A 24,747-nucleotide genomic window follows, 5' to 3' on the forward strand; every position below is an offset into this window, starting at 1 on the left:
CAATGATGAGAGAGAATCATTGATTGGCTGCCTCCCACATGCCCCCTACTGGGGAATCAAGCCCGCAACCCAGGCATGTACCCTTGACTGGACTCAAACCCAGGATCCTCCAGTCTGCAGGCCGACGCTCTATCCACTGAGCCAAAGCGGCCAGGGCTCACTTATTTTTTGAAGCTCAGACTGAAAATATGAATCTAGAATATCCATTTTTTCTTAAATGTTTTTATATTAATTATAATTTCTGGCTACTTGCTGTTGTTGGCTTGTTCTGACCAAAAAATGAGAGACTTTTGTAAATGTGTATTTAATTTAATTGCAAAGTAGGTATGTTTTATACATCAGTTTTACATCCCCCTTAGATTGCCTGCAGATTTAATTGAAGCATGCTCTCTAAATGAAAGCATGTCCTTTTTGTGCATGCTTTTTACAGTTCGTTTCTGTGTGTTGTAGTTATTTTTATTTTCTGACTTACATTAACCAGATACATTATGGTTAACATTTTTGCTGAGATTTAACTTGATTTCTATGAATTTTTACCTTCTTTAGTTTCAATAACAGGAGAAATATTTATTTGTAATTTTCTTTGGATTATTTCTTTTTCTTAGAGATTTTAAATGAAGTTGATTTTAGCTGGCATTCCTCACCTTTAGTTAGGGCTTACTTTCTCCCTCTTTTATAATTTAAGTACAGACTAAGCAATGATTGAAATAGTTGAAGGAAATAATAAGATTTTTATTTACAAAGACAGTTTTTATTTCTATATATCAAAACATTTTTTGAAAATAGAAGTAGTGATATGTAGTGGAAAGAGCTGTGAATGGAAAATCTCTGTGTTTGGTGTTTAGTCCTGGTTCTTCTAGCCTTGTGACCTAGGCAAAATGACAATGTCTCCTATAGTTTTCTAATCTGAGAATAATAACTATAAAGTTTACGTCACATGGCTGCTGAAGGATGAAATAATATACAGGGGTGAGCAAAAGTAGGTTTACAGTTCATATGGAACTAGACATGCAGATTATGATTATTACAGTAGTTTTATAAACTGTTTTGTGTACTCACAACTGTAAACCAACTTTTGCTTATCCTCTATATATGAAAGTACTTCAAAAATAGAAGACACCATATCTATAAAAAGGTGCTGTTATTATTACATATTTTGCTAGGGAGCTTAAATTTTATAAAATCCTTATAGGATAAATGAGAAAGGGCTAGCTGCCTTTTTCTCATGTTGAAGTATGTTCTTTGGAAGGAAAAAGGAACTTAAGATTAGTATTGTAATAAGTGAATGGTTTGAATTGGTGACAGTTTTCAATACTCTTCAGGTATGTAGGTAAATAAATGTATTTAAAAGGGAAGATTTTTGCTATAGAAGCATCACTAAACAGGGTTTTAATGCCTGTGTCTAGAAAGATTGATGGAATGGAAAGCTGGAAAAGATCATAGAAAAATAAATTCTGTTATAAGAATTTTTACCTCAAAAAGATTGTCCCAGATGTTGGAATTTAATATCAATTGTTGCTTGCATTTAGATTTTTATTTTTTTGGAATTTGAGTCAATTCCTTTGCCACTTTAATGAGTTATATTCTATCTGCAGTGTACTCTTAACACTAGAGTGTATCTTTAGGGAGAAGTCTTGTATTTCAGCTTGTTAGGTAGTACAGGCCTGACTGAAATTGAGACAGAATCTGTAAGAATCTTTAGAAAGAAGTAGATGGATTCTAGATAGTTTAATAGGTGGGGTAGAAGAGATAAGGAACAGAGGGGAATCTATGAAGGCTAGCTTGAGCAACTAGGTCAGAGGCATCTACTAAAATGACATTTGAGGAAGAGTAGATGTATAGAAAAGAATAAGAGTTTGGTTTTGAACAGATACACTTAAATTGTCTGTAAGACTTAATCTGCTGTGTAGCAAGCCATTTAGTGTACCAAGCATGTCATACTCTCGGCCAGCGGGCCTCATGCCTCATTTAAATAAACAAGAGTTTGACATGCTTGACTGTAAATGTTTAAACACATGTATTTTGGAGTCCAGAGAATGGATTCACCATTACTTAGCTTTGTGACTTGAGATTACTACTTCTTTTTTATGGGGGGAGGAGTGTTAATCCTCACCTGAGGATATTTTTCCCCATTGATTTTTTTTAAAATATATTTTATTGATTTTTTACAGAGAGGAAGGGAGAGGGATAGAGAGTTAGAAACATCGATGAGCGAGAAACATCGATCAGCTGCCTCCTGCACACTCCCTACTGGGTATGTGCCCGCAAGCAAGGTACATGCCCTTGGCCGGAATCGAACGCGGGACCCTTGAGTCCGCAGGCCGATGCTCCTTCCACTGAGCCAAACCGGTTAGGGCTTCCCCATTGATTTTTAGAGAAAGTGAAAGGAAGGTGGAGAGGCAGAGAGACACATAGATTGGTTGCCTCTTGCCCGCACCCCAGCTGAGGCCAGGGATGGAGCCTGCAACCAAGGTACATGCCCTTGACGGGAATTGAACCCAGGACCCTTTAGTCCACAGGCCAATGCTCTATCTAGTAAGCCATTTTCTTAAGTTATTTGTTTTCTCATGAGACAATAATAAATTCTAAATGATTATTATAAAAATAAAGATAATAAAATGTTTAAACATAGTACCTGGCACATCGAATCAAGTAAGTTTTAGTTGTTAAATCCTTGTACTGAAATGTGTTGTAAGGTGAAAAGATGACCATTAAATAGATAACTTCATTTGATAAAATTGTAGATATATTTTTAAAGTTTGGTATTCATTTTGGATAGCATATTTCACAGCACATTTACTTACACCTTAGGTATTAATCCAAAATATGTGTTATTTTTGGACAGTCTTTAAAATATGATTTATTGATTTCTTTAGCTCTTTTTGACAATGACAAGTGTGACTTGCTCCAAGCCATCTGTTTTGATTTGGGAAGAAGCCTATTTACATTTGATACATTTAGGTGAGTGGTAGCAGAGAAAATTTTACTTCAAAGGCCTGAGTCCTTCAGCCACAGCAGAATAGTAGGAGAAGAGCTGTATGTAAGCTGCATGTTCTGATCAGCACTTAGGCAGAAGGAAGGAAACTGTGCATGAAAGCACTGGAAGTTGGAATGGGATGTATACAGGGCAATCTCTGAAGCTAGGTGTGGGTGGAAGGACAGGTTAAACCACTGAAAAGAGGCTCTTACTGACTTAGATCTTTATCTACGCTCAAATCCCAGAAGCCTAAACACTTTCATTACTCTTCTTTCTATTTCTGGCACATTCTGCTCCCATCGCAAAAGAAATAAAGACTTAGCACATCAAATTAAACTGAAGAAATTTTCCTTAGGACTATTTATTGTTAGATGTAGCAGTTAGGTTTCTAGTACAATACTACTCATTTGGTAAGTTATTAATTAGAAAGCTTTTTGAGCTAACTTTTATAAAATTATTTATTGGGGGAAATAGATAATCTGACAAATTTTGTAATAAGCAAAATGAATGCAGCCTATAAGCTCATCCTTATAATGGTTATCCATATATCCTTATAAGGGTTTCCATATTTTTTAAATATGGAAAATAAGTTTCACATGAATGCCCTCAAGTTATTGCGTATTACTGTGGTTTTTTTTTTTTTCAGGCTTGGATAATCTTTCATCATTTTTTCTGTATAGTGTCTTAGCACATAATTGTCTGATCATATTAAGAACCTGAATGACTCAGATTCCTATTGGAGAGAAATCTGCTTAATTGAGGAAAAGGAAACTCATCAACCACCAAATCACACTCTTCCTCTTATAGTGGGTTTCACTGCTCTAAGATTAGATTCATTCTTGCTTAATTGTCAAATCATGCAGTAACATCCTAGTTACAGGTGTATTTAGCGGGAAAAATAGTTATTATATTTTAGAAAATTGAGACGGAATTGACAATTAGCTACTAAGCTACCTGTCTAAAAATGGCTTCAGATGAAAAGTACAAGTCATTTTGAAATACATAACTGTCTAAATGCCTTCGGTAATTTGTTGTAGCCACACAGTTCAAATAATCTAAAAATATAAAATCATTTATAAAATTGGAAAAAGAAAACTCTTAAGTAATCTTATAATTTTAAAAGCTATTCCAGTTCTGATGTATTTCTTTATTCTTTATCAGATACACTTTTTTAAAATAATTTTTTAAAAATATATTTAACTTATTTTTATAGAGAGGAAGGGAGAGGGATAGAGTTAGAAACATCAACGAGAGAGAAACATCGATCAGCTGCCTCCTGCACACCCCCTACTGGAGATGTGCCCGCAACCAAGGTACATGCCCTTGACCGGAATCAAACCTGGGAGGGACCCTTCAGCCCGCAGGCCGACACTCTATCCACTGAGCCAAACCGGTTAGGGCTAAAATAATTTTTTATTGTTGAAAGTATTACATATGTTCTCCCCTTTCCCCCATTGACCTCCCCCAGCCTGCCTCTGCCCTTCGTGCCCCAGGCCTTCAGCACCCTATTATCTGTGTCCATGGGTTATGCATATATGCATACAAGGTTTTTGGTTGATTACCTCCCACCCAACCATCCTTCCCCACCTTCCCTCTGAGATTCCGCACTCTGTTCTCGTATGCTTCCATGTCTCTGGATCCACTCCATTTATCCATTTATTTTGTTACTTAGATTCCACATATGAGTGCAATCATGTGATACTTGTCTTTCTGTGACTGACTTATTTCACAAGTATCATGCTAAGTGAAATCAGATACACAGTTTAAACATTCATTTAACAAATACTTATTTAACAAGTGCTTATTTTGTCAAGACCTATCCTAGGCACTCCAGGATTCATCAGTTATAATGTCTGAACTTTGTGAAACTTATATTCTGCATATAAGAAGCAAATAATAAATACTTAGTATAAAATGTGTGTTTATCTGGAGAAAAGAATTTCATGAGCAGAGAAATCTGGAAGTACATGAGCCCTAAGGCAAGATCTTTCTTGCTGTTAAGAATCAGCAAGGAGATCATTGGTTGTAGTGTGCATACAATTTTGTACTTGTTACTCATTACATGTATAAAATACTGATTGATTCTAAGGAACAGAAGCTTCATTAAGGCACCTCATTTAGGAAAGGGAAGCAAAGTGGTATAGAGGAAAGAGCGTAAGCATGAGACCTAGTTAGTGGTAAAGTGACTTGTACCACCGAAGTTTAAAGAATCAGAATCCTAAATGATTAAAATTATGAGTGTAAGTTGAAGAGAAGCTCAAATTCCATTTGCCGAAAGAAATTGTTTAAAAACATGAAACATTGTTCATCTGATAATTTTTTCTTGTAACTGAGACTTTGGACCTCAGTTCCCTCTATACTAGACAGCACTAAGGGTCTCTAATAACTTTTGAAAGTTCTTTCTTGCAGCAAATAGAAAATGGAGAATAATCTGCCCCCCCCCCCCCATTTCTTCACTAACTTGTTTTAATCTACTATTTAAAGAATTTGAATGCAGGTGCTTTTGTTCAGTGCCTTACGTTGTTTTCTGACCTGTTGGCTCCAGGCATTCTGTCCAAAAACCTGATCATACCTGTGTAAATTGAGCATTGTATCTGAGAAAATAACTAAAACTTACTAAATAACTAAAACTTACCTATAAAGTATATAGCAGTGATGGCGAACCTTTTGAGCTTGGGGTGTCAGCATTTTGAAAAACCCTAACTTAACTCTGGTGCCGTGTCACATATAGAAATTTGATATTTGCAACCATAGTAAAACAAAGACTTATATTTTTGATATTTATTTTATATATTTAAATGCCATTTAATAAAGAAAAATCAACCAAAAAAATGAGTTCTCGTGTCATCTCTGACACGCGTGTCATAGGTTCGCCATCACTGGTATATAGGCTAATAGTCCTACTGACACTGTCTATATATTGTTACCTATTGAGAGAGAGTATATTCTCACCTGCTACGAGGGTGTACAGTTTGAAAGAAAGAAACAAACAAAAAGTCAAAAAGCCCTTAACTGAGCTACAGGTAGTATCTTTCCTTGTTGTTACTGAGATAGTACCCAAAATTTTGCAATTTCAGAATTAAGGAAAAAGGGTGCTCGCTTTAAGTCTGTTTTAGTTTGAATAGCAGGAAGGACAGGAAACCAAATATTGCATTTTAAAAAAAATACTTCTAAAACTTAGATATTGGGCCTCTTAAAATGGGCTAAATAAACATTACTTAGATCCCTAGGTCTGGGCTTGTCCAGGTATTCTCTATATTTTAAAAGGAGATCAAAAAGAACACGTTTTCTCCATTGGAGATTTTTTTTAAAGCCCTGTAAAAGCAAAGATCTGATTTCTTGATGTTGTTGGTAACAGTCTTATAGATTAAAATATGTTTAAAGGCTCTCCAATTTTTTATATATATAAACTGTCCCAACTTTTAATAATATATGTTCTTAAGATCTTTTTTCCTTATTTTTAACTGAAAAAAGCCCCAACTGCTCCCTTTGGACATGGGAAATAATGACTTGTCATAAGAGAACATCCTAGTCTTACGCATATTTATTTTATTGTGGTTGAAAACTTTTCACCCATATCATATTTTCACAACTATAAGCATAAGTTTAAAAAAAATCTAAACTAAAAATCTAATTAACCAGAAAAAATCTTCATTCCTAAAGCATATCAATTAACTAAGATAACAGTTAAAAATCCATTTTGTCCAGAAATGGCAATTAGACTTTATGATGTGTTGCTCACTGTCACAATTACTATTTTCCTGAAGCACTTTGAAAATAATTTTGAAACTTGTGATTAGGGTTAGTAGAAAAGAGGTACAGTTGATCAGTGACATATACCAAGATTGGGAGAAAAGGCGAAGTCAAATAAATCATGTTGCACATTCCTGAACTATACTTATAATTGGTTCCTCAGGAACTGTTTCACCAAAAATATTGTTTTGAGTATTTCTTTTAATAATGCTTTTTAAATGTTTTAAGAATTGTGAAATATTTTAATCTTACTGAAAATGTATGCAAATAATATATAGCTAATTCCTGTATAGTGGCCACCCAGATCTATTAGATCTTTATATTTTGCTTTGTTTGACTCAGACTGTAGGGATTTGTTTGTTGTTTTTTGTGTTTTGTTCTGTTTGTTTTTTTAGAAATAAAGCATTTAAGGTGAAGTTGAAGCCTCTCCTTAATCCTTTTTCATTAGAATTTCATATACAGGTTTTTATTATCTCCCGTGGGCTCCTGATTCTCTTTCTACTGTACTGAATTGAGAAAGAGCTAGAAGAATAAATGTTTTGACATCTAGGAGTGGTCAATGGGGGGAAAAGGAGACATATGTAATACTTTAAACAATAATGAACTTAAATTATTAAAAAAGAATTAAAAAAAGAATATAGTAATACTAGCCTCTTGAAAATCCCAGAGAATCTTTTGTGAGAGGAAACAAAAAAGTCAAGGACACATCTTTCTGTTTTTAAAACCACTTTTTCAATTGACTTTTTGAAAAACGAGAATCGGCATGTACACAAGTGATGGATTTGTTTATCAATGAGCGCTGATGCCATTGCCAGGAAGTTCTCAGAGTGTTTTCACCACAGCAGTGGTCCAGCAAGCCCTGGTTTTCTGTAACAAGTGAAAAGAATGTGCAGGACGCAGAGGGCTGACTGTGCAGAATGCTGAGTGCTTGGTAAACTGAATCCAACCTCAAGGAGGAAAACAGTGACCTTGCCTACAGCAGAAACACCACCAAGGTGGAAAGGTTCTCCCCTTTCATGTCCATGTAACTTGTTATTACTTACCTTTATATTATGAGACAAAGAGAATATTAATAAAGAAATAAGACTGAACAATAGTTTTTAACATAAAAAAATGTTTTGACATCTAAAGTTTATTTTTTTAAAATTTTTTTCGAAAAATTGAATACAACTTGGTATATGCAGATGTAATGAACATTTTTTCCATTTAGTGCTTAAAATTGTTATGCCCAGATTTCAGGATCCCCAAGAAACCACACCAGGGAGCCAGCCTAAGAGTCTTTATTCAAGCCCGGGCTTGTCTCCCCTACCCTCCTTACTGACGCAGCAGCAAGTGGCAGAGAGAGAGCTAGCCCTGTGGGAAGAGGGGTTTTATAGGGGGTTGGAGTAAGGGGAGGAGAAAGGACTGTGGGCCCTGCCGATTGGCCAGGCGCAAGTCGGTGTCTCGTTACACAGGATGTGGTCATATCTATGGCTCGCACTTCCCTTGATTGTCATTGGTTAGTTTAAAGAAGTCCTGGGTGTGGCTAGCAGAGGCTTGGGCTTCTGGGAAGAAGCCTTGCTGAGCACATGGCTGCTCAAAAATGGAGGATCCAGGGTAAGATGGAGGGCGTAGCCCTTACCCTGGGGCAAGATGGAGGGCGTAGTCCTCACCCTTTCATTAATAACTTTTTTTGAGCATTTAAATGAGTGATCTGAGAGAGTTTTTAAAATACAACCATATTTTGCTTAGTTCAGAGAAGTTTTCAGCAGTTTAGCCAATGTTTAGAAGTTTTATGTGTTTATATTGTTGGAATAGACTTTTTTTCTATCTTTTCTCAAAGAAAGACTTTTCCAGGCAGTAAAAATAATCTAAAATGCTTAAACAAGCTCCCATATCTGATATTTTCAAGTAATTTTTATGATAATCACAGTTGTAAACAAAACACCAAATAGAAATCTGATTAAAGGAGGTTTAGATTTAAGAAAGTAGTTAACTGCAAGTTGGCTTATTACAGTAATGAGGATGAGAGTTCATTAGATGTGTAAGACTTGTTTATGCCTGTGTTGTAAGCTCCGAAGGGACTGGGTCCACATCTTTTATATCCTCATTGTGCACACTCATCACCGCCTCCATCCCCCATAATTAAGAATTCAGGAAAACCTATCAGCCAGTAGAACTCTGCCTATAGAACAAAGAAAATTAAGGTCGTATTTCAGTACTTGGTCAAAACTAACTATATAACATTTGGCAAGCACGACAAATAGGAATTTTTGAAATCTTTAAAAAAGGATTAATAAGAAGGTTTGTTTATATTCCTCTTAATTCACCTCTCCCTTTTAAAATTTTGGATCTACATTTATTTTGTGACAGACTTTTACAGCTAGACCTTGGAAAGGGGTGAAATTTAGACTTTATGATAGGACAAATCAAATTCCTATTTAAAGTCCAAATATACTTACAGATTACATTGTTTCATTGGAATTTTAAAATGTTAAATCATTACTACAATATAGCTGGGTCATTAATGGATTTGAAATTTTATGCTTGGAAAATACAGTGGGGCCTTGACTTACGAGTTTAATTCGTTCTATGACAGAGCTCGTAACTCAAATTACTCGTATGTCAAATCAGTTGTGAACGAGTGAGACACGTGATGCTGGGCTGATGTTGTGGCGTTCACTGTGACGTTTGCTGCGCCAACTAGCAGTGGGGTATCTGAAGCTGTCTCGTAACCCGAATTTTAGCTCGCAACTCAAAGCAGAAAATCGGCCGAGACACGGCTCGTATCTCGAAAAACTCGTTAGTCAGGACACTCGTAAGTCAAGGCCCCACTGTACGTTCTTTTTAAGAAAATATTTTAGCCTGCCTAAAGTGGTCTTTGTCACAGCTACTGTAAAATTGTAATCAATATTTCTAACATCCTCCTATATAATAAAAGTCTAATATGCAAATTGTCTCCTCAACTGGGAGTTCCACCAGGGGGCGGGACCAGCCTGCCAACTGCCCACAGCTCCTCCCCCTGGCCAGCCCCATCCCGGCCAGTGGTGGCAGCAGGCAGCTGGGGGAAGGGAGGCCCTGGCTGGCAGCCGGCAGCCACTAGGGACCCTACCGGTGCACGAATTTCATGCACTGGGCCTCTAGTCTTGCTTATAAGTCTGTTGTTTAGCTCTCTAATTTGAGGGACTATAACCGTTAATATCAGAGACAAAGCGTGAATGTTCTCACACGTCCCGTGTGGTTCAGGGTTCAGGATCTGTAAGAGGGGCCACACACAAATGAAAGAGATGAGACAAGAAATAATTTGGAAATTGGGGGGCCAGGCGAGAGCCCATCCCAAGAGGATGGACTCCGCTTTTGCTTAGGCCTTGCCATTTTTTTATTTAGTTTAGGATACACCTATAGCCCTTAGGCAGGCAAGTTCCAGTAACAGACTATCTTATCAGTAAGGATTTACATGACTATCTGGTGGGGAAGTTGCTTCAGCTACCATTGTCTGGACTAAACAGTGGGTGCATAGCCCTGACCTTTGCCAGGGCTTCAAGGGTCACCAGCATTCTGCGCTCCTTGTCCACACCTCTCTGCTAGAGAAGACAATAGGCGGTTCCCCACAACAAAGCTCAAACTAAAGAATCTTTAATTTTCTGTTTGTTCATTGATATTAGGTAGCGTCACACTCTACAACTATATTTTAGTTCAAGGTAAAATGCAAATTCTAGTTCTGATGGGCTCTTTAGTTCTAAAGATTGTTTAAAAAATACTTTAATGGATTCTGAAAGTGAAAATTTGGGGGAGAATGGTGCTTTAAATTGTAAGCATTCCCAAAGTTCAGAAGGCTGGTTGTTTGTTAAATTTGTAAGTCCAGAATAGGGCAAGGTGTGAAAAAAATAACTGGAGGAACTGATCATGGAGCAGAGTTATCCAGTAATAACTTCCTTTTCTGCTCAGTCTGAAGTTTTCCTTTCACTTTTTTACAATCTGTGAAAGATTAATAAATTTTGACTAAAATCTTTTAAATGTATAAGCAACTTTAATAATCAGTTGTGTACATCATTAGGAATCATTTTAGTAAAACTTCTTTTCTCAGAACACCCGAGATAACTATCCCACAGGGTTTGGATTAGGGAATTTGAAGATCATTTTGTGACTTGGAGCACTTTGGGGTACAGGACAGCCTAGGGGGAAATATTAAGGTAGAAGGTTAACAAAACCTGAGGAGGCTAAAGAGGAAGTGCTAGGGGGTGTGTGAGAAGAACATAGAAAGGAAAGTGTAGCATCAAGCATTTCAAAATTTTGACTGTCATTCACTCTTCTCAAAGATAATAGAGCAGAAACATCACCTTCCTCTTCTATTTCCTACTGTTGGGATTCAGAGCTCAAGCTATTATTATTTGAAATATAAGTAAGCTGTATTGTCAGGTAATTGGGCTTCTTTGGACTAGCCTGAGGACCTTACTGAAAGATTCGGGGTGGGCCGGGGTCACGCACCTATGACATGAGGCCATAATATATCAAAAGAGATTTTATTCCAGGCACCTGGGTGCAGGTGGGCTGAGACCGAGAAAGGCATCAGCCAAGAGATCAGGGAGAAATAAGTTTTTTTTTATTAATTTTTGCTGGCTGTAAGCTGCTCTGCTGACGAAAGAGTCCTGTCTGTCCTTGGCTCCTCCCAGCGTCAGAGCTGGGCTATGCGGTGCTCAAGTTGCAAGCTTTCTGCAAGATACCTGCTAAGCACAATAAGTTTTCTCTGCTCCGTTTCATTCTCTTTAACCAGCGGTTCTCAACCTGTGGGTCGCGACCCCTTTGGGAGTCGAACGACCGTTTCACAGGGGTCGCCTAAGACCATCGGAAAACACATATATAATTACATATTGTTTTTGTGATTAATCACTATGCTTTAATTATGTTCAATTTGTAACAATGAAAATACATCCTGCATATCAGATATTTACATTACGATTCATAACAGTAGCAAAATTACAGTTATGAAGTAGCAACGAAAATAATTTTATGGTTGGGGGTCACCACAACATGAGGAAACTGTATTAAAGGGTCGCGGCATTAGGAAGGTTGAGAACCACTGTCTTTAACCCTTTCACTTACCATTTGTGTGAACAATACTGTCCAATAGAAATAGATATATATAATGTACAATACATGTCTAATTTTAAATGTTCTAGTAGCCACATTTTAAAAAGTAAAAGGAACACAGGTAAGATAAAGTTTAGTATATTTAACCCAGTCTGTCATTCACTCAGTATGTTTCCCAAGTTCTACATAATACACAAAATTTTGGAATACAATCTAAAAACTCATTTGACCTCTCTAAGCCTTAGGTTCCCCTCTGTAAAAGTGGGAATGGAACTAGGTGAGCTCTAAGATTTCTTTCAGTTCCAACATTATATGTGTCTAGAGAAATGAACTGATGGTGTTTTATGGTATTTTTATTAACACTATTCCACAGAATTTCTAGATAGGTAGTTCCTTTACTTTTACTTAGTTGCTAGTGCTGCTTGAAAGTTGGTAAAGAAATCAGTATGGTATTCTGTTGGCAAAGGTGAGCGTTTTTGTTTTGTTTTTTTCTTTTATACTATCCTAAACCTATTCCCTTTGCTGGACATACAATCTACTCTAAGAGGTGATAGAAGCATCTATTAAATGCTTTATTTTTTATTCAGAAAGCATTTATGATATATATATATATGTGATCAAAGATTCTGGGAGAAATTCCAAAGGACAGGATATCTGCCTTTAAGAATTTAAAAACAATTGCAAATTACATAACAAATTCACATTGATAAGAAAGCAAACTGGGGGGGAGGGGGAGAACAAGGAAATACAGATAAGGATGGTTGCAGAAGGGAAATTGTTGCAGCTGGTAATCATTTAGTTATCGAAGTTCAGCTCTGCTAAAAATCACCAGGAAGCAGAGCCCACTCTCAGATTCAGAAGTAATAGAGACATATATCATGTGGTGTTAAAATCGTGGCGTGGGAGGTGTTAGCCTGTTCTTAGGTCTGAGAGGCTGAGCACACTGTGAGTAATAATAATAAAAATAACTTGAACTTCTCACCCATTACAAGCATAATTTTTAAATCCAACTCTGAAGAAATACTTGTAGATATTCAGCAAAGTAATGTATCTTTCCTTCTTCGGTTTGCATTATATAAAGTATTGAGGTATTATGTACTCTTCTCCTTAGCAGTGTAGGTCATTATTAGAGGTCCTAAGGTTGTATCAACCTCTGGTTGATGACCACATTTTCAGTCTGTGTCTAGTCCAGGGGTGGGCAACCCCTGGCACGCGTGCCAAACATGGCACACCAGTAACTTTTGCTGGCACTCGAAACCCTCTCTTATAATCTTCCATTTACAATTTTTGTGAAAATATCGACTTCTTTATTTTTCAGATAAATTCAGTGTAGGTGCATCTTAGATAAATAAATAATTTTACATAACAAGTTATCTTAAAGACCATAGACATGGATTGACGAGAGAGGGGAAGAGCAATTTCTATGCCTCTGCCTTAACTCTCCCTGCCTTCCTAGATCCAACCAGTGTTTTGGTTTCATCCACATACGCTTGTGAATCTTTGTTCTCAGTGATGAATTTTGTTAAGTCTCATAATAGGAGTAGCCTGACAGATGAAAGTAGTAGCTCTTTTGCCAGCACGAGAAACCCTCTCTTATAATCTTCCATTTACAATTTTTTTTCTTAATATCGACTTTTTTATTTTTCAGATAAATTCAGTGTAGGTGCATCTTAGATAAATAAATAATTTTACATAACAAGTTATCTTAAAGACCATAGACATGGATTGACGAGAGAGGGGAAGAGCAATTTCTATGCCTCTGCCTTAACTCTCCCTGCCTTCCTAGATCCGACCAGTGTTTTGGTTTCATCCACATATGCTTGTGAATCTTTGTTCTCAGTGATGAATTTTGTTAAGTCTCGTAATAGGAGTAGCCTGACGGATGAAAGTAGTAGCTCGTGCATATCTCTGAAGGTCACGAAATATAAACCTGATGTAAAATCTCTGTCATCAGTGATGCAGCAGCAAAAGTCCCACTGATAATATCAAACGGAGTCATAAAGTTTTCTGTCGGACTATCAGTGTACATGTATACATTAAAAAATAAATGTATTTTTCATCATCATATACTGTGTTTTTGTCGCTCGAATGAATTTTATTTCTTCAAGGTTCTTCACATACGTACACCTTAAGAGATATCAAGTAGGCATAACATGTTCTCAAAAAATTAGGGTTGGCACACAGAAGAATTTTGAGTCAGATTTTGCTGGTTTTGGCACGCACTCACAAAGAGGTTGCCCACCCCTAGTCTAGTCTGTTTTCATATTACCAGACAAGTTGGCAAGTGATAGACACTTCCTATGCTTTGTACTCGGTTTCTTATTTTCTCCTTCTCTTTAGGTTCTTTTGTAACTAGTTTACACCCACTACAACATTTACTAAACCTATCTGTATGTAGGCGGGAATACTGGGGCTTTTTGGTGTCTTTTTTTTTTTTTTAAGGCATAAGTAATAATTTCATTTGTTAAGTGAAATATTGTCCCACTTGTAAAAGGTATACAATAAAGATTGATTTGATTCTAGAGTTGTCTTTTTGATATTTTTAGTTTTAGACTATTGTAGATCTTATAAACAGCCATTGGTTTATGAAATAAAAGATGTTTTAGAACCTAGCCTGTTAATTAGAAACTGTTTCCTAGGATTGTCTTTAAAATGTTATTGTATTATAATTGAATTTAATTGCTTAGACCCAAGGCTGATTGTAGGCCCAATTGTAAAGTGAGGGACATTGGTCATCTTTTCCCTCCCAGCTCTTCTCACAGCCTTGTATAGCAGAGCTCTGAGTCTCTCTCCCCATCCTGACTTATGTGGGTATTTGATTCTTCTCCTTCTGGAATGTTCTGAGACTATATTTTTTGTAAGTCATTAAATCATCAGTAGGTTGATCAAATGGTGTGATAGACATGGTTGTTGTCTACCCTGATAATCTCTTTCTTCTTTTCAGTGTTAGGTAAACTTCCATGACAAAATTATTTTCTTTGCATTTTTCTACTTCAACCTTCCTGGCCTTGTTGAAATGTGTCAACTTATACACATAAATATTTTAATTATGAAAATAGTTACTCTCATTTAAGGAAAAAAAATAGTTTTTTCTTACAGTGTTTTGGTCTAGATTATTATACACAAAAACAATGATATATAATAAGACTAGAACTCTAAAGTAGCTATTTTTATCATATTACATTAATCACTTTTCTGTGGTTATTCAGAAAAGACATCTCTGACTTAATTTTTCTCTTGTGTTTCAACAGAAGGAGACTATATTAAAATGTTTATGCGAGGTCGGCCAATTACAATGTTTATTCCTTCTGATGTTGACAACTATGATGACATCAGAGCAGAACTGCCTCCTGAGAAGCTCAAACTGGAGTGGGTGTATCCTTTTTTTTACCATGACAGCAAATTCGCTGGCTTCATTTAAGAAAATTAGTTTACCTAACCTCTATCAAAATGATTTTTATATCAGAAAGTAAATGTAATAAGCATACCAACCTCTGATCCTTTTATATATTTTATATATTTGCTATTAGCAATTTAAAATCACCAAAATTAATGTCTTTGAATAGGGCAAGCAATATTTTAAGATCATTTACAGTAGGTATTTGTGATGTGATAGCAAAGGCATTGGACTGGAATTGGAAGACTAGTGTCTGAGTCTTGGCTCTGCCACTTACCCACAGTAAAACTTACTTTCTTCACTTGAAAAAGAGGTTAATAACCCCTACCTCATGGGCCTGTTGTGAGGATTAAATAAGAAAACATCAGTTAAGTATTTTGTAACCTAGGAAATATGAATTAAGAGCTCAAATTAACAAGGTTCTTTTAATTCCAGAATTAACTTCTGTTCTTAGCCAGACTTTAAAAAAAAAAAATGACTATATGAAACAGTGCTCTCCTAATTTCACTTAGAAATTCTCCCTTTTCTTAGAATGTCTAAGAAATTCACAGTGAAGGGGAAGGGAGCTAATAGTTTGAACTCTGCTTTCTGTCTCTGTTCTCCTACATCCCCTTTCCCCACCCCCTTGAACCATTCCCTCCTTTTGGCAGAAATTAGCTTGGAAATCTCTCCAATCCTATAATTCTGTACAACTGTTTAACATATACTCTGCCTACCAAACTGTGCCTGGCAATCTCTGCTTTATCATTTAGGTCAAGCATAAATGTCACTTTCTCAGATAGCCCTTCTTTTGATCTCTCTTTTTCTCTCCATTTAGATCCTTTTATTCTTCTACCATGCTGTTATTCCCCCCCTCCCCCCACAATTTCTAATGATATAATTGGTGTTTGTTTTTGTCATTTTTGCCAGAGCCTAAGCTCCAGGGACATAGGCCTCACATTGGTTTGTATGTTTAGCTCTGTGCCTGACACATCAGGAACTCAATCTATATTTATTTGTCTGTTAAATGGGGGAAATTAAGATTCAAGCACACTGGCAAACATGAGTTTTCAAATTCCAGGCCAGTCCTCTTACATTATACCTTTCTGATGTCTTTAAGTATCCTTGAAAAAATTGTTAATTTAACACCTTGAATATTGTGCTTGTTTAAAACCTTGACTCTTTCTTTTAAGATATGGTTATCGAGGAAAGGACTGTCGAGCTAATGTTTACCTTCTTCCTACCGGGGAAATAGTTTATTTCATAGCATCAGTAGTAGTACTATTTAATTATGAGGAGAGAACTCAACGGCACTACCTGGGTCATACAGACTGTGTAAAATGGTTGGTATCATTTAACATTGTTCATTTTTTAATTTCACGCTCTCATTTTTATTATTGGGGGTTTTAAAAATCTTGTTTTTATTGGAAATGATTTATTGTGGACACCTCAGAATTTAAGGATATTACGGGCATTGCCTTCTAGAGAGTGGAAGGAAGGGAGAGAAGGGGCGAGAGAGAGAAACATCAATGTGAGAGAGAAATATCAATTGGTTGCCTCCTGAACGAGCCCTGACTGGGCCAGGGATCAAACTGCAACCCCCAGGTTCATGCCCTTCGTCTCTAAAAATCAATAAAAAAATATACTTTAAAAAGCAGTCCCATTGTTAGTTTTTTGAGGAAACTCCATACTGTTTTCCACAGTGGCTGCACCAGTCTGCATTCCCACCAACAGTGCACTAGGGTTCCCTTTTTTCCACATTTCTTCCAGCTCCTGTCATTTAGTGATTTCTTGATAGGTAGCCATTTTGACAGGTGTTAGGTGATACCTCATTGTAGTTTTAATTCGCATTTCTCTGATGGTTAGTGACCTTGAGCATTTTTTCAGATGTCTATTGGCCATCTATATGTACTCTTTGGAGAAGTGTCTATTCAGGTCCTTTGCCCATTTTTAATTGTATTGTTTGTCTTCTTGGTGTTGATCTGTATTGGTTCTTTTATATATATTGAAATTAACCCCTTATGAGATGAATCATTGGTGAATATCTTCTCCCATATTGTGGGTTCCTTTTTTGTTTTGTTGAGGGTTTATTTTCCTGTGCAGAAGCTTTTTAGTTTGATGTAGTCCCATTTATTTATTTTTTCCTATATTTCCCTCAGAAATATATCAGCAAAAATAATGCTCTGAGAGATGTCTGAAATGTTATTGCCTGTGTTTTCTTCAGGAATTTTATGGTTTCTCAACTTATATCTTTTATCCATTTTTATTTTTTTCTTGTGTATGATGTAAGTTGATGGTCTAGTTGCACTTTTTTTGCATGTAACTGTCCAGTTTTCTCAACATCATTTATTGAATAGACTGTTTGTACTCCACTGAATGCTCTTGCCTCCTTTGTCAAATACTAATTAACCATAAAGACGTGGGTTGATTTGTGGGCTCTCTGTTCTGTTTTGTTTATCTATATGCCTGTTCTTGCGCCAGTACCGGGCTGTTTAGATTACGGTGGCTTTGTAGTATAGTTTGATATCTGGTATTGTGACCCTCCAACTTTGTTCTTGCTACTCAAGATTGCTGAGGCTATTTGGGGCTTTTATGGTTCCAAATAAATTTTTGGAATATTTGTTCTAGATCTGTGAAATATGTCATTGGCATATTAATAGGAATTACGTTGAATCTATATAGATTGCTTTGAGTAATATGAACATTTTAATGATGTTAATTTTTCCGATCCATGAACATAGTATATGCTTCTACTTGTTGCGTTTTCCTCTGTTTCTTTCTTTAGTGTCCTTTAGTTTTCCGAGTACAGACAGGTCTTTTACCTCATTGGTTAAGTTTATTCCTAGGTACCTTCTTTTTTGTTGTTGCAATTGTAAATAGGATTGTTTTTTAGTTTCTGAGAGTTTGTTATTGGTGTATAAAAATGCCACCGATTTCTGAATATTAATTTTGTATCCTGCTACTTTGCCAACTTCATTTATTAGATGTAGTAGTTTTTTGGTGGGTTATTTAGGGTTTTCTATGTATAATATGTCATCTGTGAATAATGACAATTTTAGTACCTCCTTTCTAATTTGGATGCCTTTTATTTCTTCTTCTTATCTGATTGCTGTGGCTAGGACTTCCAGCACTATGTTGAATAAGAGTAGTGAAAGTGGACATTCTTGTCTTGTTTCTGATCTTGAGAGAAATGCTTTTAGTTTTTGCCCATTGAGCATTATATTGGCTGTAGAGTTTTTATACATGGCCTTTATTATGTTGAGGTGTGATCCCTGTATTCCCACCTACTGAGAGTTTTTATCATAAAGGGATCCTGGATTTTATCAAATGCTTTTTTTGTATCTGTTGATATGATCAGTGATTCTTATCTTTCATTTTGTTTATGTGATGTATCACATGTTTTGATTTGTATGGGTTATTTTGGTTCTCCTTTTGTAATTGGGTCTTGATTGTTATTGTCCCATTTGTGGGTGGGATCTCCCCTCAGGCTGGCTGACTATGAGGCTAAATCCCACCTATATCGTGCGAGCTGTTGCACAGGTACTAGGTTGCGGGTTTGCTCTTCACTCAGGGCGCATACAGGAGGCAACCGATTGATATTTCTCTCTCACATCAATGTTTCTCTCTCTCCCTTCCTCCCTCTCAGTCTCAAGGTGGTTTCTGCCCTTCCTTGTTTAAAAGCCTCCTCTTCAACTGTTCTTTAGTTGGTAATTCAGGGTGAATGTTCCCCAGTTTAGCTTTATTTCCAGTTTGGTGCAAGAAAGATCCACCTACTCTGCCACCATCTTGAAACCCTTTAATGCTCATGTTTTAATACTAGATTAAAATTACAATGCATTATGCATCTTCACTGTAATAAAACCATGTGAAATATGTATATGTACATAGGTGCAGAACAAGAAAGGAACTTGGATATATGAAAACAGTTTAGGTGAAGAAATTAAGCAAAAAACAAAACTCATAGTCACAGGCAACACAACAGCATGGTGATTACTAGAGGGGAAAGAAGGGTGGGTAGGTAGAAGGAAAAAAAAAGAAAAGTTTAATTTATTAAGGCACAATTGTGAAATATTTTCTTTAGATTTAGTGTTTTGTTAATTTCTCAAGTTTAATAAAGTAGTACAACTGAAAACTTAGAAATCTTTTTATACTTGATGTTTATTTGATTTGTTAAAGAAAATGAAATAGGTCACTGGGAGATTTTTTAATGATTAAAAAACTGTTTGAAAAATGTTTGATACTAAGGCATATTTCTGCTGTTTCTTACGATTCCTGTATTTAAATTTGCTGTTAATACTGCTTTTTAGCCTTGCTGTACATCCTGACAAAATTAGGATTGCAACTGGACAGATAGCTGGAGTGGATAAAGATGGAAGGGTGAGTGTCACAGTTTTATGCCTTCTATGCCTAGTGACATTACTATTAGAATGGAATTGATGATAACTTTTATATCTCAATTTATTCTTCTAAAATTTAACTATGATTTCTAGTATAAGCAAGGAAAAATATTAGAATGTAAAAACATTCTAAAAACCAAAAGAGAATTATACTACTTAAATATTTTTTTCTAAAAACCAAGTGTTCTCGTCCAGCTGGTGTGGCTCAGTGGTTGAGCATTGACTTATGAACCAGGAGGTCATGGTTCGATTCCTGGTCAGGACATATGCCCAGGTTATGGGCTCGATTCCCAGTGTGGGATGTTCAGGAGGCAGCCAATCAATGATTTTCTAATCATTGAAGGTCTCTCTCTCTCTTCCTCTCCTAAATCAATAAAAACATACATTTTTTTAAAAAAATACAAACAAGTGTGCTCAAGGAAACTACTTACTTTTAAAAATGGGAATACTGATAAGGTTGTTAACTTATATATATTTTTATTGATTTCAGAGGGAAGAGAGAGAAACATAAATGATGAGAGAGAATCATTAATTGGCTGCCTCCTGCACACCCCCTACCAGGGACCAAACCCACATCCTAGGCATGTGCCCTGACCAGGAATCAAACCATGACCTCCTGTGTTCATAGGTTAAGGCTCAACCACTGAGCCATGGTGGCTGGGTGTTATATATATATTTTTAGCATAGAATAAGTTATCAGTGTTTGCTATAGGTACTGCAATTTCCCTAAATTGATTTTATATATGAGTAGCACTGATAACACTTTAAAATTTTTAGTTGCTATTTAGTATTACTAAATAGGCTTAAATAACAAATCCCTTATTTGTAAGGATCAACAGTGAATATTAATGATGACTAATTAGAAATATATGACTGTACTCATGGCATTCTCTGGCTTGTTTCTTTCATGAAAAGGACTTGGAGGGATTATATTTGAAGACTTATAAGACCCCTTCCAGTTCCAGATTCTGTTTTAAGAACTGTTTGCTTAGCAGTTTATTGAGCACTGATTTTAAAAAGTATTCTTTTCCCAGGAATAAAGGTAATGCTTAAAGCAGGGTATCCAGAGCAAATTTTCCTGGGTCTGAATCCGAACTCCACCTTTTAATAGTTGTGTAACTTTGGACAAGTTATTTAAATCTTCATATCTCAATTTCCTCATTTATGAAATGGTGATTGTAATAGTAAATAGCTCATAGAATTATGAAGATTAAACTAATTAATACATGTGATATACTTAGAATAGTATATGGCACTAGAGAAATACTCAGATCATTTGCTGCTACAACTATTATCACTGTTGTTATATCCTTATTTTTATGGTATGAGAAGAAAATACCTGCTCAAGATTCTTTGAGGGCATGTCTAAATGTAGTAGCTATTTTTTATTAGATATTTATCCATCTAACAGTTTTGTGTTGTAGTGGTATTCATTGGCATCCACCTATATACCAGTGAGTCCTATCTTGTGTTTTTCCCCTTGTTTTTGCAGCCTCTGCAACCCCATGTCAGAGTGTGGGATTCAGTTAGTCTGGCCACACTGCAGATTATTGGACTTGGAACTTTTGAGCGTGGAGTAGGATGCCTGGATTTTTCAAAAGCTGTAAGTAATAATTTTTAAAGGAGTAAGCAAGCGGTACAAAGAAGCCAAAAAGAAGTTAAGCTCATTTTTGTGTCTGTGCGTTCATAGAAAGTGATAACTCTGAATTGAAATATGGGATATTAGCTATAGCCAGCATTTTAACCTAAATACTAAAGTACTTTGGTTTAGCTAGGATCCAGAATATTACACTTAGTTATACTTAATTTTTTTCTGTCCTAAAATAAAATTCCTGTGTAGTATTGGGAAATGTTAGAGGAATACATGGTTGGCATAGTAAAAGTAAAACAAGCAGTAAGTTGTGCTTTTGTTTAGCTTGGATAACAGAGCTCTATTTTATTTAGAGAATTCACAGACCTGAAACTTGCACAAATTGTTAGATACTGAATTTTAAACTCATGTTGTCATTAAACTCCCATGTATCTCCCCCTCCCCAACTGGCCTCTAGTTTCAAAATGTTGATTATGCACAAATACTGTCTTTTCTTAATGTCATGTTGGAGCAAAAGACAGAACTTTGTATTCACTCATATCATGAATTATCATGGCTCTGAATTAATGACAACATGAGTTTAAAATTCAGTATCTAACAATCTTACCTAAGCCTTGAAGCTTTATTCTGAGGGGAAATAAAACAGGATGTTACTAATTTAAACAATCTCTTCACTCTTAAATTACATGTAATTGTTCATTTCAACTTTCATAGTAATTTAAATGTAGGAGAGCTACATTTTAGGCTCCATCATTTTTTTTTTGTTTGTTTTACAGAGAGAGAGAAAAACATCGATGGGTTGCCTCTCATACTCGCCTCGGCTAGGAATCAAACCCACAACCTAGATATGTGCCCTGACCAGGAATTGAACCTGCGACCTTTCGGTGTATGGGATGACGCTCCAACCAGCTGAGCCACACTAACTAGGACAGGATCCATAATTTTTAGTTTCAAATAGAAATATCCCTCCATGTTTTATTGGGTCCCATTCATACTTTAGAATATATTAATGTATTCATATAATCTCTTCAGTTCCTAGGTATCAGCAGCTATATTCTGGACTATGGGAGTTTTGTGCGACATGAAGAGGAAGGGACATTTTTAAAACAAAAAGATAAATTTGGGTGGATATGGGAATTTTGCTACCTTGAAAGCACTGAGTGTCAAGGGTCAAATGAGTCAGGAATTGGGAGAAAGGCATTTAGAAAAGTAGATAAAAGGACAGGACAGAAAGGAAATACTTTTGCTACCTTTTTCCCCCACTAAAATTTCTGTAGCAGAAACTTTTGTCATCTTGTTGATATTGTTAAAATATTAAGACTATCTTGGATTGCTTCCTACTCTAACTTTTCCTGGTTTAGATAATCATTCTGGTACAGGTTAAAAGAAAGATAAAGAGAAGAGAATAAACTCTGACCTTTCTCAGTACCTCTCCTCTTCATCACAGTATTTCTTTGTTCCATAGACATTTAAAGTATATGCTGCAAATGCTAGTAGAGAAAAAAAAAATTTTAACATATTTTTGTTGATTTCAGAGAGGCAGGAAAGAGGGAGAGATAAAAACATCAATGATGAGAGTGAATCATTGACTGGCTGCCTCCTGCACACCCCCTACTGGGGACTGAGTCCGAAACCTGGGCATGAACACTGACTGGGAATCAAACTGTGACCTTCTGGTTCATAGGTCAACGCTCAATCTCTGAGCCACACCAGCTGGGTGAAAAAACAATTTTTTAATGTCCACAGTTCTTTTTTCTTAAACTGGGAGACTTAAATTATGTGAATGAAAATCACGTTGGAAAAATAAATAGAAAGGAATTTAATTATGCTTTTATTTATTTTGTTCATATTAATGTATATCATGGAAAGTTGAAATTGGCAAACTTTAAAACAGGCTATTAATTTTAGCTTGTTTCATCTACTACAAAAACTTAGGAACAAAGTTATAAAATTATATACATTTCATGCCTACCTCAAGGGACTATAATTTATTTATTTTTTATATATATATATTTTTATTGATTTCAGAAAGGAAGGGAGAGGGAGAGAGATAGAAACATCAGTGATGGGAAAGAATCATTGATCTTGATCGGCTGCCTCCTGCACGCCCCCTACTGCAGGATCGAGCCTGCAGCCCAGGCATGTACCCTTGACCAGAATTGAACCTGGGACCCTTCAGTTCGCAAGCGGACGCTCTATCCACTGAGCCAAACTGGCTAGGGACTATACTTTAAATACAAGAAGGCAAGAGGGGACTAGGGGACAATCCTCAAAATGAATTATTTGCTATCTCTGAATAAAAGTGGCTAGATGGCAAGTAGAAATCAACTTAGGGAAAAAAATTAAAACTGGAAAATATTTTTTAAAAGAATCTTTTATATTTCTGAAGAAAATCAGTTTTAGTAGTATATTCATTATATTTCAAGGAATCATACATTTAAAGGATTTTGGATTATCTTAATGTTGACTGTTTTAATAATATGGTACTTGTTCCTAGAAAGTCAGCCTTATCTGAAAAATTTTAAATGCCTATAATTGCCTTTTCTTTAGGATTCAGGTGTTCACTTATGTGTTATTGATGACTCCAATGAGCATATGCTTACTGTGTGGGATTGGCAGAAAAAGTCAAAAGGAGCAGAAATAAAGGTAAGTCCAAAAAAGTTTCAGTTGTTATCTTTTAGAATACATTATTTGTTTTGCAGATCCTTGGAAGTATATTGCATATCCTTAATGTGCAAGAGCACACTAACTGGCGCAGATTATCAGCTTTATTAAGTTGTCATTTTATGCTATTAAGAATACCATTCTTATGGTATCTTAAGATAAAATATTCAAGCAACTTCAACCAATGTTAGTGATATTTCAAACACATTATGCTACTGAAATGACAAAGTAGATGGATGTTTAATCTCAAAATTAAGACAGTACTCTACTTGGCTACTGCTGCCTTTTTTTTTTTTTTTTTTAGATTTTTTTAATTGATATTTTGAGAGCAAGGCAGAGAGAGAAAGAAACATTGATGTGAGAGCAAAACATCGATGGCTGTCTCCTCTATGCCCCCTTCCAGGGATTAAACCTGAAACCCATACATGTGCTCTGACCAGGAATTGAGCTGGCAACCTTTCAGTGCATGGGATGACACCCAACCAACTGAGCCACACCGTCTAAGGCGACTACTGCTGCTTTTTAAACAAAATCTATTATTTCATTTAACCTTTAAAAATTTTAAAGGAAAAATTCAGTCGTAGGAGTATGGGTGACATAACTGAAAAGCATATGTAATGATATGCATTGTTATAATCTTCTATATATATAAAAGGCTTAGTGACCGACCATACGTCCGTCTGACTGTCCGACCGACTGGCCAGTACATATGATGCGCACTGGCACTCTCTCTATCTACACTAATAAAAGAGAAACATGGTAATTAGCGTACGACCGCTACCCTTCCCATTGGCTAATCAGCATATCCTTATGCAAATTAACTGTCAGCCAAGATGGTGGCCGGCAGCCATGCACTGAAGCGAACAGGGAGGCTTGCTTGCTCCAGTGACTGCAGACTCCAACGTTCCCCACCTGACTT

The 24,747-nt window shown here is 36.1% G+C and overlaps 1 protein-coding gene across 4 annotated transcripts in view; it reads left to right on the top strand.

Annotated features, from left to right (window-relative positions):
• EML4 (echinoderm microtubule associated protein like 4) overlaps positions 1–24,747 on the top strand; it is a 157,035-nt gene that overhangs the window by 88,666 nt on the left and 43,622 nt on the right. For all 4 annotated transcript variants that reach the window (XM_005864753.2, XM_005864752.2, XM_014538451.1 and 1 more), the window contains 5 exons: positions 15,052–15,175; positions 16,370–16,519; positions 19,484–19,553; positions 21,066–21,176; positions 23,715–23,810. In XM_005864753.2, coding sequence (XP_005864815.1) covers positions 15,052–15,175; positions 16,370–16,519; positions 19,484–19,553; positions 21,066–21,176; positions 23,715–23,810 — 551 coding nt within the window. The remainder of the gene's footprint in view (positions 1–15,051; positions 15,176–16,369; positions 16,520–19,483; positions 19,554–21,065; positions 21,177–23,714; positions 23,811–24,747) is intronic.

This window comes from Myotis brandtii, unplaced genomic scaffold (assembly GCF_000412655.1).
Source record: "Myotis brandtii unplaced genomic scaffold, ASM41265v1 scaffold191, whole genome shotgun sequence".
Taxonomy (NCBI): Eukaryota; Metazoa; Chordata; class Mammalia; order Chiroptera; family Vespertilionidae; genus Myotis; species Myotis brandtii.